General features: G+C 41.3%; 1 protein-coding gene across 6 annotated transcripts in view; it reads right to left on the reverse strand.

Moving 5' to 3' along the window:
- Positions 1-17,684, reverse strand: part of KYNU (kynureninase) — a 145,002-nt gene that overhangs the window by 46,925 nt on the left and 80,393 nt on the right. For 4 of the 6 annotated variants that reach the window (XR_006102404.1, XM_042454120.1, XM_042454141.1 and 1 more), the window contains exons 9-10: positions 9,376-9,474; positions 8,126-8,199 (exon numbers count right to left, since the gene is read on the reverse strand). Coding sequence is in view for 5 of the 6 variants with exons in the window: in XM_042454120.1 (XP_042310054.1) it covers positions 8,126-8,199; positions 9,376-9,474 (173 nt within the window). In the remaining variant the exon portion in view is untranslated. Of the gene's footprint in view, positions 1-2,248; positions 2,370-8,125; positions 8,200-9,375; positions 9,475-17,684 lie in introns of those variants that run through there. The other 2 variants (XM_042454127.1, XM_042454105.1) reach the window with 1 other exon arrangement.

Genomic DNA, 17,684 nt, shown 5'->3' on the forward strand with positions numbered 1-17,684 from the left:
AAGCAATGTATATGGCCAATAGCATTTAGTTAGGTTTCAACATATTCTACAAGATGCACTAGCCTTTATAGCCCCAGAGCACTTTTTCTCCTTTAAATTCTAGGATAGATGTTGTGGGAAGGGAAAGAACAAAAAGTCAGCTCTTTTGCAGAAATATAACTACAGTATATACATGTGTTTAAAATTACATAAAGTAGACCACATATAAACTCAGAGATAAAGTAAGATAGAAATGTGCCATATCACCATGCAGACCAATACAAGTGAAATAGATAAATACAGTATATGAAAATCAAAGGAAAACTTTTTTAAAAGCATCAAACTCCTTTACATTTTATATCTAGCAAATGAGAATTTGAGGAATTCAGCTTATATGTTTCAGGATAGCTTTTCAATTCCAGGTGGACAAAATGATTCCAAGAATTAATCAGAGTTGTGTCTAGACTGTTGTGAATAATATTGTTATCTGTCTAGCCAGCCAAGGCATTGTATCTAATGTAATTGTGCTTGTACCATATTATCTTTTATCTCCAAAATTCAATTTCAGTCCTCTTATTTTAGTTAACATCAAAATAACTCCCAGAGTTTTCTTAAAGCTGGAAAGACATATTTTTATGTATTAAAATATCTTAAATATATAATTATGCTACTATTCTTAAAGTATGTGATAACTACTAGAAAATTTTTTATGCCACAAACCTCCCATCAAATAGCTCTTCATTTTCATAGATTATAAAGACTTTGATAATACAGATCTTTGCTTAATGCTTTCTAGCTTTATATTTCAACATAATTTTAATGAAAATATGACACTATTAAAGTACTATTAGCCAGAGATTTTTTCCCTTTGATTTTATTCCCTAATCAAAGATATTTAAAATCTGCTAAAAGATATATTTTTTAAAAAGTTTATAGCAAAAAGCATATTCTTCTAAAATCTATATGTATATAGGCTGAACCAAGGGTGTGTCTTGGCACAGGACAAAAATGGGTGCTTAGTTCTCTTGCTCTGGGAAACACCCAGTGCTTTTTCTCAATCTAGTCTGCAGTGTGAGTATTAAACTTAATGATTTCTGGTGAGCCACCTTGGTGAATATCTCCAATAACATCTGGACATGGAGCCATGTCCTTACTAGCTATCCTGTTGGTGCATTCCTTTCACATTCAGAGGAGGACAATATAGACAAGGACTCCCTTCACAAGTTCCCTTTGCATTCAGAGGAGGACAATATGGCAGCTTGTGGCAGCACAAGAGGTGACCAGGCAGCAATGGGAAAACTGGATCGCAAAATAGATGACCACCTACGTGAACTATTTAAAGAATATTGGGCAAAATTTAACAAGGATGTGATGTCAAGAAAAAAAGCAACATGGGATATACAGTAAATGAAATAAAATATGTATGTGAGAGTCAGGGTGACTCAGCAGAATCCAATTAGGAACCACACAGGTGTAAATGGTAATACAATTAACAAGTCCTAATTGCCAAGGACAGAAATGTAAAGTGGATAATTGGACACACCTGACAATTGTTAAGTGGTCAAGGCTGAGATGATGAAATCACTAATTGTAGGATGAACCAAGAGAACCAATGAGAATGGTGTACACGCCTACTGGGTGGAAACAGACAACAGTGGGTGGTATCTTGCATTGACTATAAGAATGACTATGAATCCCAATGTATTTTGTGGGTAGTAGTAGTGGGTAGTAGAGTGAGGAGTAGAGTATTGTTGTGTTGGATAGTTTTGGAGCTGTATATAGTAGAATAAAGTAGATCTTTTATTTAAGACTACAGTACTGAGTTGTCTGGTGTCAAGAGTGTGTGAAGCTACAAGAGCCAGCTGGATCCTGAAGACTTCTGTGGAAGCAAGAGAGAAGGCTTGGAGAATTTGTCAGGGTCTTCAGCCTATTCTCTGTAACTCTGCTAAGCTATAACCACTGGCCAAAACTGGTCAGCGCGGTGCACAACAAGGTGGTGAGTTTGAGCCAGAGGTGAAGAGCTACAACTCCCATCATCCCTGACATGTGAATGATACTTTAGATCTCAAATTTAACAAGCTCATGCTAGTATTCCTAAAATTGAAACCATGGCATCAGAAACATTAAATCTCAATCTAAAATATGAACACTTTACTCAGTCAGCTCCATGTATGCAGAGCTTTCCTTGAGAGTAAGCTCAAAGATCCGGGGAACAGAAACTGCAGGGTTAACCTCTGTTCATGGAATTCCTGAGGGGAAGGAGACCAATAGTAATGTTGCTTATTTAATTGTGGACATGGCATTTAACAATCTGCCCTGGCTTGAGAGTGACTGAAGAAGAGCCAGAGCTCATGCACAGATTCTTGGGTACACAGCCAAAACTGCAGGTGCTAGAAAGAGTGAGAGATAGGATTGTAAAATTTGCATGATATTCATATAAAATGCAAGTCTTGAAAGTGCTCAATGTGCTGCCTAATTTGCAATATGGGAATGTGGATGTGTAGGTGTACCAGGACATCTCTGCTGACATCCTTAGAAGTGAATCAGCATATCTCAGTAAAAAAGAAAGAAAAAATAGATAACTGATAACTCAGATCATTTATCTGAATGACATAGGAACATAGTTGCACCAAACTAGTCTCTGAAGTTTCTGCCAGAAAAGCTGAACTGAGCTGAGAGAGCATTAGATATAGATAAAATCCATACATTATAGGTCTATTTCAAAAGGAACTATTATGAATTTGGTAATAGGTCATATAAAATGCTAACTAGCCTTGTAACCAAGGTCCAAAACACACTGCAGAAATAATCTAGTTTGAAACTGCTTTAACTGCCCTGACTCAGTGATAGGGAATCCTGGAAATTATAGTTTGTTCTGGTACCAGGGCTCTCTGACAGAGACAGCTGAATGCCTCACAAACTACAGTTGCTAGAATTCCCTTGGAGTGAGCCAGGACAGTTAAAGCAGTCACAAATTGGATTATTTCTGTAATGTGTTTTGGACTTGAGAGGAAAAGAAGGAGAAACATTCTGGTTATAAGACAGAGCAATCAAAGAACTATAGTTGATTCTAAAACAATCCCAAATACTTTTTAAGGAGTTCTATGAAAAGCTATATACTTTTGAGCTAATGGAGAAGGAGGACTTTGAGTGCTACGTGTGTTCTTTACCAGCCAAATCCATCAATACAACATAGGGAATTGCCAAACAGCCCAGCTACCCCAGAAGTTACTATTGCAATACAAAAGTTGAAAAATGGTAAATCTCTGGCCTTGAAGGGTTTGGTGGTGAATCTTACAAGATGTTTTAGGAGGCTCTAATCCACTACTCAACTCTTATTTATGAATGTGAGATGCATCCCTCATTTTTCCAATTTGGCACAAATCGTGGCAATGTTAAAACCAGTAAGTGACCCACCTACAATGAGCTCTTACAGCCCAATTTATCTAAGGACTTTATCACATGGGAAGAATGTCTCTCAATTTTGAAAGAAAAGATAGTAGGACCAATTCGGAAATGAACACAAGTACGTGGATGGTTATCACACCACAGAAGGACACAGAGTCCATCCCAAAGCCAAAGTAGTGTGAATGCAAAAGAAATTATCATATGAGTACGTACCCTTCATAGTATAGAATTCCCAAATACCACATTCAAAAATTATGAATTCTAAGTAGAACATAGGCATCATGATCACATGCTGATTCATCTCTGTGAGACTATTTGCAATGTCACAAAATCCACTTCCCTTTATACTTTATACTTGCCATATTATGAATTTTCAAATGTCACAAACCTCACTTCCCATTATATGCCACATTTATGAACACTTTCAATTTTTTATCCTACATTTGTATGTATTAAGCACATCTTTGGAGGCAGTGTTCTTCGCTGCTGAACCACCGGGTCTAGATGGTGCTTTTTGAGTGGGAAACAGCATCAAGACTGTCTCATGGGCTTAATTGTTTATAGGATGCATGCTTCTTCTTTTCTGGCATACATATCTGGTGCAATATTTTAAAACTAAAGCGGAGAACCCTTTTTTCTATGAAGGAATGAGGATGAATGGTGAAAAGAGCAGTTGGTTGGTTACACACAATTATGGGCAAAAACTAGAGGAATGCAGGGAGTGCATCCCTGTGGTGTAGTTTATGTTTCCTAAGTGCTTCAACCTTTGCTAAGGGAAAAAAATATTGAATATCAAAAATGTCAAAGCCACGCCTGTTAGGGTCTAGCTTTAAATTAGCAGAGTAGCAGAAATGTGCTCTTTATGCTTTCCTAAGAACTGAAAAACAAAAAACATGTAGTTTGTAGTTTAAAACAAAAGCTTACTAATGGCTTTAATCTAGATTTACATAGAAGCCATTATCCTAATCTAGGTAATTAATAGTTTGGGTAAAAAAACAGTCGCCCGCTAGCCGGGCAGACCGTTTTGCCGCTAGAGGTGGCAAAAACTACAAGCCCCAGTATGCACTGGGGCTTGCCCTGGCTCTCTATTGGTGCGCGGGGCGGAAGGGGTGGTCCTTCCGCCCTGCGATGCTCTGGGAGTCGGGCTCAGTGGTGCGGAGCTTCCGGTCCTCCAGGGCAGCCCATTGGTTGGGCTGCCTTGGAGGAGGAGTTCCGCAGCACACGTGGGGGGGCGGGGCTTAGGCCTATATTAGGCCGTGCTGCAGGCCCCGTCCCCCAGTCGGCGCTTGGCTTCGCACGGTGTGGAGCCAAGCTAGGAAGGGAAGAAGACAGGAGCAGCTTCCTCCGCCCACCCACCGCTGTTTTGTGGGGTTTTTGTCACAACTTGGGGCGGCAGCATAGGCCAGGATCTGCACGGTGTGGTACCAGGGCTATGGAGCTCTGGTTGGGAGTCAATAGATACCCGGGGGTGAATAGGGCAGGCGTATGGCCATTGCGGGGGCCATAACGCGGGAGTGCCTCCCGGTGACTAGGGGCTTAGTGAATATGCCCTGGTGAGGACTCTTTGTTTGCTGCCGCGACGGCGTCTTTAGAAGGGGAGGGGCCAGGTGAGAGCGGCCCCTCATAAGCCGGCTCGCCGGCCTCCCCGAAGAGGACTCCGCCCGCCCGCCCGCTTCCATCTGGGCTGCGGCCCAAGGGACTCCCTGCTGCCCTGGAGGATGCTGCTGCCTTTTCCACCTGGCAGCAGCCCTGGTGAGGACTCTTTGTTTGCCGCCGCGGCGGCGTCTTTGGAAGGGAAGGGGCCAGGTGAGAGCGGCCCCTCATAAGCCGGCTCGCCGGCCTCCCCGAAGAGGACGCCACCCGCCCGCCCGCTTCCATCTGGGCTGCGGCCCAAGGGACTCTCTGCTGCCCTGGAGGAAGCTGCTGCCTTTTCCACCTGGCAGCGGCCCTGGTGAGGACTCTTTGTTTGCTGCCGCGGCGGCGTCTTTGGAAGGGAAGGGGCCAGGTGAGAGTGGCCCCTCATAAGCCGGCTCGCCGGCCTCCCCGAAGAGGACGCCGCCCGCTTCCATCTGGGCTGCGGCCCAAAGGACTCTCCTTTACCCCTATACCATCGGGGAGGAGCGCCAAGGACAATTTGCCTGGCGCTGCTGTTGCGGTCTTTTTGGAGGGAGGGAATTTGAGAGGGGGGGTGTAGGTTTTATTGTCAGGAGATTGTTTTTCTGCTTTGTATTATACTGCTTTTTCTGCTTTGTATTATACTGTTTTTTTCTGTATTGTATTATGTATTATGTACTGTATTTTTGTATTGTTGGCATTGTATGGTATTGCATTGTTTTTTCCTGTGCATTGTTTTGCTTTGTATTCTGAGACTCTGTTGTAAGCCGCCTTGATCATATGGAAAGGCGGGGTATAAATAAAAACTAATAATAATAAATAATAATAATATGTGAACGCATGGCATGTTTTGCGGTCAAGTTGTGTTCCTTAGCCCCTAGGTCATCCCAAGCGCCTGGTGGGTGCCAGGTTTTTGGATAATCAGACAAATGTGGGGTTGTTTGATTTCGCAGATCCTGACCTCATGCTTGGTGCCAACCCTTACCAATTGCTTGCTAATAAAGTTGTGGCCTTTCTTCCAAACTTGTTGTTATGTGTGGTTATTTGCAGCAGCATCTGAGACAAAAGAAAGAAACTCTGCTAGAACAGATTTCTTCAGAGAGGTTTGCCTTTGCCTCCCTCTGAGGTTGAGAGTGTGTGACTATGGCTTGGACAATGCTGACTTAAGTGCACAGTTGTATATATTTACTCTTTAGGATCTTATCTAGTTTTTTCGTAGCTGACCTTCACATTCCTCTAGTGGATTTCCATAGCTGAGCAAAGATTTGATTCATGGTCTCCAGGGTCACAGTCCAATGCCCAAGTCACTATACCACACTGGCTCTCACACATGTCTTATATATACTGTATGTCACTCACTCATTCATGTCTTATGTATGTTTCCTTATATAACCTATTGGACATTTTTTCTCATGCAGAACATCTGTATTCAGTTCTACAGTGACATTAAATATGCAGATGTGCACAAATGTGCATGTGATGTGCATTTGATGCACATGGGTGTAAACTGATGGACATGTACATTTGGTAGTACATTCAGCTAGAACCATGAGTAACACTGTGATGTGTGATCCTTTAGGTTTCCAGATTGAAACAGACCAATAATATACCAGGAAAGCTATAAAGGTAGAGGGATATGAAAGGCAATGTACTCCATTACATTCCTAGGGCATCTAACTTTTACTTGCATGTGAGAGAGATTAAAAGTTTTTTTTAAAAAAAGCTGCATGATCTTAGCTCTGTGCAGAAGCTGAAGTGCAATATGTGATTTTTTTTTCAGACAAATGTTGCAGATGTTTCAGACAGATGTTACATATTGCTGCAATGAAGACATGGAGTAAGGAAGAGAAAAGGACATGAATGGTAAAGCAGTGCTCTTTAATTAATAGCACCAAAAATCACAGTTCTCTCTTCATTCACCATGACTTCTGTAATATTTCTGGTTCATAGCATTTTTGTTGTTGTTAACTGTCCTTGAGTTTACCCCAACTCATGACAACCCTGTGGATGAAATATCTCGAAGACCACCTGTCCTCTGATCATTTGCTTAGGTTCTGAAAACTCAGGGCTGTGTCCTCCCTGACTGAGTCTATCCATCTGACATTCAGTCTTCCTCACTTTCTACTGCCCTGTTTGTCTTCTTGGCTGTCCACAGTATTCTCAGCACTCTTCATCTCCAATTAGTTCACATCCATAAATGGTAATGTGAATTTTTGGACAACTATGGCTTGGACAATTCTGGCTTTAGTGCTCAGTTGTATATCTTTAGGATCTTATCTAGTTCTTTCTTAGCTGACCTTCCCATTACCAGTCTTCTTTTTTATTGCAGTATTCATTCTGAATAATGTTTGATTCAAAGTATGGGAACTTTTTAACTATTTCGATTTCCTCATTGCCTAAGGTGAATTTATTTAGATCCTCTGTGGTCATTATTTTTGTTTTCTTTATATTCAGCATTAAATCTGCCTTTGCACTTTTTTCTTAATGCTTCTGCTAGTATGGTGTCATCCACATAACTTAAATTGTTAATGTTTCTTCTTCCAATCTTTCTTCTTCTGAGTCTAAACCTGTTATTTGTATGATATTTCCTGCACGCAAGTTGAACAAATAGGTGATACGATGCATCCTTCTCTGACTCGTTTGCCAAATGGGAACCATTTTGTTTTCCATATTCTGTTCTAACAGTAGAATCTTGTCCTAAGTATAGACTCCTTATCAAGACTATCAGATGGATTAACAGCATAATTCTGTACACATTTGCTCAAAAAGCAATTCCTCTTGCGTTCAGTGGTGCATTCTCCCAGTAAAGATCTCTACATATACATCTGTAGAAAGGTTCTTCAGCCTCATAGAGTAAACATGTAAAAAACTACACTGTTGTAGTGCAATCCTAGGCAAACCTATTCAGAAACAAGTTAATTGAAGTGAACAGGACTTCCTCCTGGGTAAAGTGGGTATAGAATTGCATCTTTAGTATACATTTTCATTTGTGTAACAATTTTAAAGGGAGATGTACAGAATAATAATCTATGGATTTCATCTAAACTGAATGCTCACACAAGCAGATAGATAATACATCTTTTTTTTCAATAGTAGGATAGATCTTCTATCCTAATAGACTTACGCTGGTTTCACAGTCTGGAAATGTTTCTTGTGAATGTAAGCACCAGCCAGACCTCCTGCTCCAGAATTCAGGTACTGTAAGACAGAAGTCAGCATTAAAATATCTTTTTGGTTTTATCACATACATAAGAATAAAGTGACCTCTTTATGAAGTACAGGGTGTCTTTGATATAAGTATAGTGTGAATGTGATACAGGAAGAGAGACTTTCCTGAAATAGCTTTCTCTCTAAAACTGCATAGCTTCTTGCAATATTGGCTAAGAGGCTATAAAGTAGTTTCTTCAATTGCTGTTCCATATTTTTTAAACTCCCCTTCCCTATAAACTTGCAGAAGGTTTAACTTCCTTTTGAAGTGTTTCTTAAAGACTGTTTTAAATTGACAATTGGTACACTGTTATGTGCACACAAGTCAGATGCAACTTGACAATCCTATCATAGAGTTTTCTTGGCAAAAATTTTTCCAAAGAGGTTTACCACTGCTGTCTTCTCAGGCTAAGAGAGTCTGACGTGCCCACAGTCACCCAGTGGGTTTCCTTGTCTGAGCAGGGAATTGGAACGTGGTCTCCTAGAGCCCTAGGACTTTATCACACAAGACTGCCAAAGCAGAATTATAGCAGAGTAGTGTCTGTGGCTATTCCTTATCACATGATGCCATGTCTGTCCTATAGTCTCTTTACCTTCTACCCCTTCCTTTTCATTGACAGGCATAACCCATCACACTGATTTTTCCACTATCAGTTCACATGTGATAAGTTTCTTTCTCCCTCTTTCCCTTTGTTATTCCCAAGCAGGATATTTTGCTTTTTTTTTTTCTTTCAACTTCTCTTCTTTCTTTTTCTTTTTCTACTTAAACAATTGCTGTGACTGCACAACTGAAAATAAAAGAAGTACAATAAATACAGTGTGAAATTCATGCTGGGAAGGTCACAGGGCAGAAAGCATGATTATGAAGTCCAGCATACAGATGACAGAACCTGAGACTATAGCAGCACCATGGTACTTTGACAGAGGTGTGTGAAAATGTCTGCTCTCAAACCACTATTTTTGTGTTTCCTACACTAACATGATGGTGGCATCTTAGCAGCCTGGTGTGATAAAGTCTGTAGTCCAATCCTCATAATATAGCACCATTGAAAACTTTATGTAAAATAAATAGGGAACTGTCAACTTTTTAATCAGTTGTTCTGTTTGACTTGGAGCCTTGGAGCACCATTTGAAAGTAATTACTAATACTTTGGAAAACTTATTTACCTTATAGGAGCACCAACAGGCAAAGTCTACTTCCCACTCATGTAAATGTAGTTCCACATTGCCAACAGCATGAGCCAGGTCAAATCCAACAAAGCAGCCCTTGTGGACAAATAAGTGGTATTACATTTGTTTAATAAATAATCATTTGCATTTCAACACAATTAAATATATCTACTTTTTAAACAATAATAAAAGCAGAACTGTATCAAAACAAACATATATGGACTGCATTTCAGACATTCACAGTGCAAACTGTACTCACTCAGACATAATAGATCCTCAACCCAAAGGGGGCTTTTTTCATCCCTGTCCTTTGGTAATAATATAAATCTTTCTTTGGAGAAGTTTATGTCTAACCATCCTTAATGAATATTTGAGATTCTTCAGCACTGCAGTGGAAAATTGTAATTTCAGAGTGTGCATTTCTACCAAACAGCTCCTCAGCACTCTCTTAAGCTGAGGTGTATCCGGGAGGCTGTGTTTCTGCTATTGTGGAATCCTTCCATATTTTTATCCACTTGAAGTCAATAAATACTGCAAAGCTAGGAGCAGCATTAAATCATGCCATTAATGTGGATACCATGGACTGCCAAAAAGACAAATGAATAGGTCCTAGAGCAAAGCTGGAACTCTCTCTAGAAGCCAAGATGAGGCTGTTGTACTTTGGACATATCATGAGAACACATGGCTCATTAAAAAAGACAACAATGCTTGGCAAGATAGGGTCCGTACAGACAGGCCAAAATAAAGCTGCTTCAGGTCATAGAATCATAGAATCATAGAGTTGGAAGAGACTGCACAGGCCATCCAGTCCAACCCCCTGCCATGCAGGAAATCCAAATCAAAGCATCCCCAGCAGATGGCCATCTAGCCTCTGCTTAAAGACCTCCAAGGAAGGACACTCCACTACACTCCGAGGGAGTTTTTTCCACTGTCGAACAGCGCTTACTGTCAGGAAGTTCTTCCTAATGTTGAGGTGGAATCTCTTTTTCTGCAGCTTGCATCCATTGTTCCGGGTCCTGTTCTCTGGAGCAGCAGAAAACAAGCTTGCTCCCTCCTCAATATGACATCCTTTCAAATATTTAAACAGGGCTATCATATCACCTCTTAACCTTCTCTTCTCCAGGCTAAACATCCCCAGCTCCCTGAGTTGTTCCTCATAGGGCAAGGTTTCCAGACCTTTCACCATTTTAGTCGCCCTCCTTTGGACACACTCCAGTTTCTCAATGTCCTTTTTGAATTGTGGTGCCCAGAACTGGACACAATATTCCAGGTGGGGCCTGACCAGAGCAGAAAACAGTGGCACTATTACTTCTCTTGATCTAGACACTATACTTTTATTGTCACTTTGTATGGTCTTCTTTTTTGTGTGTGCCTTCTATGGGCCTGTACAGACAGGCACAAATAAAGCTGCTTCGGGTCACTTTGGAGGTATGCTGTTTAAATGATACATGCATCTTAAGAGGCCAGAGGTGGCACCAAAGCTGCACTCTGGTACTTAGGACTGGAGCATGGCTTTGGTGTGGCTTCTAGCCTCTTAGGACACATGCATCATTGAAACAGCATACCTCCAAAGTGACCCGAAGCAGCTTTATTTTTCCTGTCTGTACAGGCCCATAGAAGGCACACACAAAAAAAGAAGACCATACTACATATGGATAGACTCAATTGAGCAATACATAGATCTGAGTTTCTTGCAAAACTCAGGTGGACCAGGAGTGGTGTTGATGACAGGAGGTCTCCCATTCATAGGGTCATTGTATGTCAAAATTGATTTGACAACAGTTAAGCTCAACAAATTAGACCAACCTCCAAATTTTGCTAGTAGGGGAATTTAGGATTACATAAGAAGACGAATGAAATAAATGAACTCATACATTCTAAAGATGGATGACTAGGTCATAGATCCCTAAGAAAAGGTCTAGGGAGTCAGGAGAGTTTGTTTTATATTTTAACTAAGCAAGTTAAAACATAAAATGAACACTTTGAAAGTCAAATAATTAATCAGAGAGGCAGTTATGTTAAGTCACTAAAAGATATTGCAAGCCTCAAATGGAAGCTCATGATTGTGCACACAGCACTATTAAGGAGAGGGTCAAATGGTGGGGGTTGGGGGATGGGAGATTGCATGCTACCATCAACAAAATATTGTTTGAAAGCTGAGAGTATGCCAGCACCATAGCCTGCTATACCAGCAGGTTCATGAGTCAGATCTCATGAAGTGTGTTACCAGTTTTCCTTCTCAGTTTAGCCTGCTGAAGTTTGCTACACGGCCTGCTCACAAGAATTATTAATTATTCATGTTGTTGGCTTTGCATTATCAGTATAGCTTTCTCTTCCTCATCTACTTCTGAAACACATAAAATCAGAAAAATCAAAAGCTGATCATGACATAAGTAATGTAGGCTATCAGAAAGATATTTGGCAGCAAATAAATTTATTAAGCATATAACCTTTTGGAAAGGTCCATATATATTATTATATATATATATATATCAATATAATATCATATCATTTGTAGTAAGTGTAATATATAAGCATAAAATATGGACAATTTCATGGGCTGCTACAGGGGTATTCTCAGATTTATGAGCTAACTGGCTGGCACTCACAAGTATAGAGACAGTCCTTTGTAATAAGGGTTTACCTGGCAACTCCATTTTACAGATGTCTTGTCAGTTTATAGAGTAATTATCAGTGTAGAGTTTTTAATTGATTTATTTTTTGAAAGTCCATCTTCTAGACAGGATCAGATTTCTTGTAATGTTATGCAGGATGCTTTCTTGTTCTCTTTTTTTGTGTTTCTGATTCTGATATACCTTAAGAATCCCTTTCCCCTTCATTTCTTCTGGATCTATCCCCAATATTGCTATATCATGGAAATATATCCTTTACAAGAGGAAACAAGTGAATCAACAGGATTCCAAAACTCTATCAACAATTTCAGGTTATTATTTTTGTCAGAGAGAATTGTATGCATTTTACTTGTGATTCTGGAAGAAATTATCAGACTCAAGTTATCTTTTATACATTGAAATTGCCACTTGATGGCAGCATTTTTAAAGTAAAGGATTATACAAAAATTGCAAGTATAAAGCTGAAGTATTGATGAAAATGAAAGAAAAATGATAGTACACATTATGTATGGACCACACATTGAAGAATATTTTACATATTTTTAAAAACGCTTTCAATAAGCAAAGTGAAAGTATTAACAGTGAGGGCATGAAGTCCCAAATCTTTTAGCCAATAATAACATAAAGGCTTGAGAACCATCAGCTTCTATCTTTTGCTCCATCTAAATTATTAAAACAATACTTTGGTATATTAAATCTCCTCTAAACTATCCAGCTTTCAGAAAGTAATTGCATTTATAAGTGTGACATGCTAATTCTAATGAAGCCACTAATGAGGCTGTCAGCCTATAAAATGAAGGGATGAACTTGCAGGCCTCATCATTTGCCAAATATAACTGGAAATGATGGGTGGAAAACTAAATAAGGGGTGAGTAAAGGGTAGGCAACAGTTTACTGATGGATTACTGCTTGAGATTCATAGACAGAATGCTGGATTTGTTAGACTCTGATTATTGTATGTTCCTAAGAAAATGTGTGATGAGTTACTGAACAAAGATTAACTATGACTTATCTACTGCTCAGATAATGACATCAATAAGAAGAGAAAATGCTATGGAATTCTGGAAAGTATAGTTTGTTGTGGCACCGGAGCTCTCTAACAGAAGAGGTTAAATGTCTCACAAAACTACACTTCCTAGAATTTCACAGCATTGAGCCATAGCAATTAAAGTAGTGTCAAACAGGACTATTTCTGCAGTACATATGCAGCCTAAGTTAAAGAAGTCTTCAGTAGAAACTTACTTTTGCTCTTCCCTCTGGCATTGCCAGGAGAAGGTGATCAAATGTCCCCCGTCTTAAAACACATGGGGTTCTTATTACCATCCAAACTGGATGAAGCTATGGCTTATTGAAACTAGGTAGAATCAAAGTGTAATTTATGATTCCCAGTTTGGTAATAGAATAATAGAATCATGGGCATGTTACAGACGGGCCCCTTGAGGCACTCTCATTACGCGCGAGGGGCGGCGCTTCCTGACGCACCTTGCCCCTCGCATGTAATGAGTGCATCAAAATGGTGGTGCCCTATACAGATGGGCGCCACCATTTTGACGTCGCGGACGCACAGCGTCTGGATGTCACGCACCGGAAGTGGTGCCACGAGTGCGCGCCTTGCGACGCCTCTTCCGGGGCCCAGGAAGAAGCACCATTTTGGCGCTTCTTCTTGCTCCGTGAGGGAACCGCGCGGTTTGGCTGCTGCGGCTCCCTCACGGAGCAACCGGGAGCAGCGCGAGACTGCCCCTTCTGGGCAGTCTGTAACATGCCCTAAAATCATAGAGTTGGAAGAGACCGCTAGGGCCATGCAGTCCAACCCCTTGCCATGCAAGAAATCTAAATCAAAGCATCCCCGACAGATGGCAATCCAGTCTCTGTTTGAAGACGTCTAAAATCTAATATAATTTAATCAGTAAAATTGATAAACCTGGTGACATGAAAACAGGAAGCAGGTTCTCCTGGTTGTCCCTTTATGACCATACCGGGCATTCTCTTCCTCCGAGTCATCAAGTACTGGATGACCAAATGATGAAAAGCTAAAGTGAAGGACATGGATCCCATTTTGGGAGAAAAGGTGGCATAGAAATTGAATAAAATAAATAAATAAATATGTCCTACTGAAATTGGATTTATGCAGTCCTTGAAATCAATCAGAATTCAAGACTCATAGCAGTAGTAAAGAAGAAATTAATTATTTTTATTGTTACAGTTAGCTTCTCTAGACAGATTATCATACTATTTAAATTATATGATGGAAACAATTATGTTGTACTTTAATATTGGAAACAAAAAGGATACAAATGTCATGTGCTATTGGATGGTCCACTGTTTATTCCTTCAAAACCCTGAGCACTTCGGGTTCCTGCAGGAAAGGATCTTCTTCAGGGACTTCAAACAGAAGACAAATACTATTTTAAATATGTGCTTTGTTGTATTCTCTCCCCATTTGTATTTAAAGAAAGCTCAACATTTTTATTTGAATCTTATACAAAGAGAAAATGGCATTTACTTCACCTTAGGTGAAATGGAAGTAATTTAAACATTTCTCAAAATTTGGCAAGAATAATGTCACTTAGGATTGATAACAGCATTTGAGAAAAGACTTGTGAAAAGAGGTGATGACAGCATCACTCAGAGCTATAAAATTATGATATTTTAGTCCGTGAGGAAAATGAATAGTCCCTGCTGAGACTGAAACGGAAATGTGAAAAAAGAAAAGCAGAATATCTACTCTATAGATAAGAGTCCATCTGGAATAAGTTTACCTACACATTGGCTTCTTTAGGTTCACAAACTGGACCATTATAGGTTAATGCTAAGCCTTACACTTCATTCATAAAATGAATAGAACAATCTCAGTGATAGAGCTGCTGCCTGGGAACCACAGATGTCCCTTTGTTTAATTCTTCTCCCATGTTCTTTACCATTAAGTTCTGAGAAGGAGGAAAGGAGGAGGCAAGGTGTAATAACTCTTGTCTTCCATGTCTAAAATATGCATTGTAATGCAGTAAACTAAACATGAGTCAACAGTATGATGCAGGAGCTTAATAAGCTAATATGATCCTAGGCTGCATCAATAGTGTGTAGTGTCTAAATCAAAGTAAGTAATAATGCCACGCTATTCTGCTTTGGTCAGGCCTCACCTGGAATACTGTGTCTAGTTCTAGGCATGACAATTCAAGAGGGATATTGACAAGCTGGAATGTGGCCAGAGAAGGACAACTAAAATAGTGGAAGGTCTGGAAATCATGCCCTATGAGGAGCGACTTAGGAGCTGGGTCTGTTTAGCTTAGGGAAGACAAGGTTAAGAGGTGACATAATTGCCCTGTTTAAATAATTGAAAGGAAGCCATATTGAGAATTGAGCAAGCTTGTTTTCTGCTGTCCCAGACACTAGAAAAAAGAGCAATGGAATCAAACTATAGGAAAAGAGATTCCACCTAAAATTAGGAGGAACATCCTGATGGTAAGAACTGTTTGATCTTGTTTTAGGGGGTGAGTTGGGGATGTGATATATGTTACCATGAAGATTATCGCACTGCGTTCTGAGAACGTTCTGATCACGTGATGAGAACGGAACGCATTTGAGAATACCGCACGTATGTGTTCCAATCGGGTTCTCAGAACGCTTAAATGTGTTCCAAATGTGTTCCAGGAGGGAACGGATTTGAATGTGTTCTGAATGTGTTCCCAGAGAGCTGAAACGTGATGAAAACGTTCCAAGAGAAGTGTGTGCGGTATTCTTATCCGTTCTCAAATCCGTTCCCTCATTTCTCTGTCTTCTGATTGGCTGAAAGAATGACAGGCAGGGAGGGAGGCAGGCAGGCGAGCGACTGCAGTGAGGGAAGGTGTGTCTGTGTGAGGGGGGAAAGAAGGAGGGAGGGAAGGGAGGAAAAAGGGAGGAAAGGTGGGACAAGGAAGAGAAGAGGAAAGCAGGGAAAGAGAGGGAAAGAAGAGACCAGAGCAGAGAGCAAGAGGGAGAGGGTCTGGCTGCTTCTCCGGGGGTCTCTAGTGTCATGTCCAGTGGGGCTCCTGTGCTGTCACAATGCAGGAGGCAGGGATGCCCAGGACCTTCTCCTCCTTCCCTCCAGGAGGGAACCCACAAAAGCTCCTCTGTTTGGAGCACCACACAAAAGCAAGCAAAAAACTCCCAGAATTCAATAGCAAAGAGCCAGACAAGAGTTAAAGCGGGGAGGGAAGCTCACAACCTGAAGGCACACATTACATGCACACACACAGGAGCAAAAGGGTGTCAAGCTGCCAAAAAGGGGAAATGGGATGACAGCAGAGGACTCTTCTTTTCTAACCGGTTTAAAGAGCTGCTATGGCTGCCGGGGCTCTGCCCTTGGCCCAGTCCCCTCCCTGGCAACTTGCTTTCCTTCGGCTTGAAGGGACCTCCATGGAGTTCCTCCTTCCCTCAAGGAAGAGGGGACCAGGGCAGAAAGCAAGAGGGAGAGGGTCTGGCTGCTTCTGCAGGGGGCCTCTGGTGTCATGTCCAGCGGGGCTCCTGTGCTTGCAGCCTGCAGGAGGCAGGGATGGCAGGGATGCCCAGGACCTTCTCCTCCTTCCCTCAAAGAGGGAACCCACAAAAGCTCCTCTGTTTGGAGCACCACAGAAAAGCAAGCAAACAACTCCCAGAATTCCATAGCAAAGAGCCAGACAAGAGTTAAAGCGGGGAGGGAAGCTCACAACCTGAAGGCACACATTACATGCACACACACAGAAGCAAAAGGGTGTCAAGCTGCCAAAAAGGGGAAATGGGATGACAGCAGAGGACTCTTCTTTTCTAACCGGTTTAAAGAGCTGCTATGGCTGCTGGGGCTCTGCCCTTGGCCCAGTCCCCTCCCTTTCCCTCCGCTTGAAGGGACCTCCGTGGCCGTGGAGCTCCCTTAATGCCCAGGCTGCCAAGGAGGGGACTCTGCCCTTGGCCCATCAAGTTACATAGGTTTTATCCTATTTTCTTCAAACATATGCCAGCATATGAAGCCCCAGCATTTTATAGGGGCTTGCCTTCCTTCCCTCCCAAGAGAATCTTCGGAGGGAAGACTTCTCAGTGAGGCTGAGAAGCACTCTCCCGGCCAGAGTCCCTAGGCTTACTGAAATCCCCCACCTCTCTTCCCCATAGAAATCAATCCAAAAACTGAGTTTAAAAGGAGCAGAGGAGAGCCCTTTGGGTCTGCATCTGGGAGAGATTTTAAACTCCGTTTTTGGGTTGATTCCTATGGGGAAGGGAGGTGAGGGATTTCAGTAAGCCAAGGGACTCAGGAGAGGCGAGCTCCATGGCCCAAGCCTCCCTTTCCCCTCTTTCCTGGGGGGCAGCGCCTCTCCCGAGCCGTCCAACCACTGAGTGGCGACGTCATCAGAAGACAGCCCACAAAACTTAATACAGCAAACCGTTCTGAGAACGGTTTCAAGAAAAAGGAATCGCAGTGCGGTAAACTGCCGTTCTGATCCCGTTCTGATCCCGTTTTGATTTCTAATGCGGTAATATCCGTTCCAGGAACGTTTTCATCACGTGATGATATGGAACGTTCTCAGAACGCAGTGCGATAATCTCCATAGTCTTGTAAATTGGTTTTATTGTAAGCTGCTTTGACTGTTTGTTAACAGAAAAGCGGGATAGAAATAATAATAATAATAATAATAATAATAATAATAATAATAATAATAATAATAATAA

Source organism: Sceloporus undulatus, chromosome 1, assembly GCF_019175285.1.
Source record: "Sceloporus undulatus isolate JIND9_A2432 ecotype Alabama chromosome 1, SceUnd_v1.1, whole genome shotgun sequence".
NCBI lineage: Eukaryota > Metazoa > Chordata > Lepidosauria > Squamata > Phrynosomatidae > Sceloporus > Sceloporus undulatus.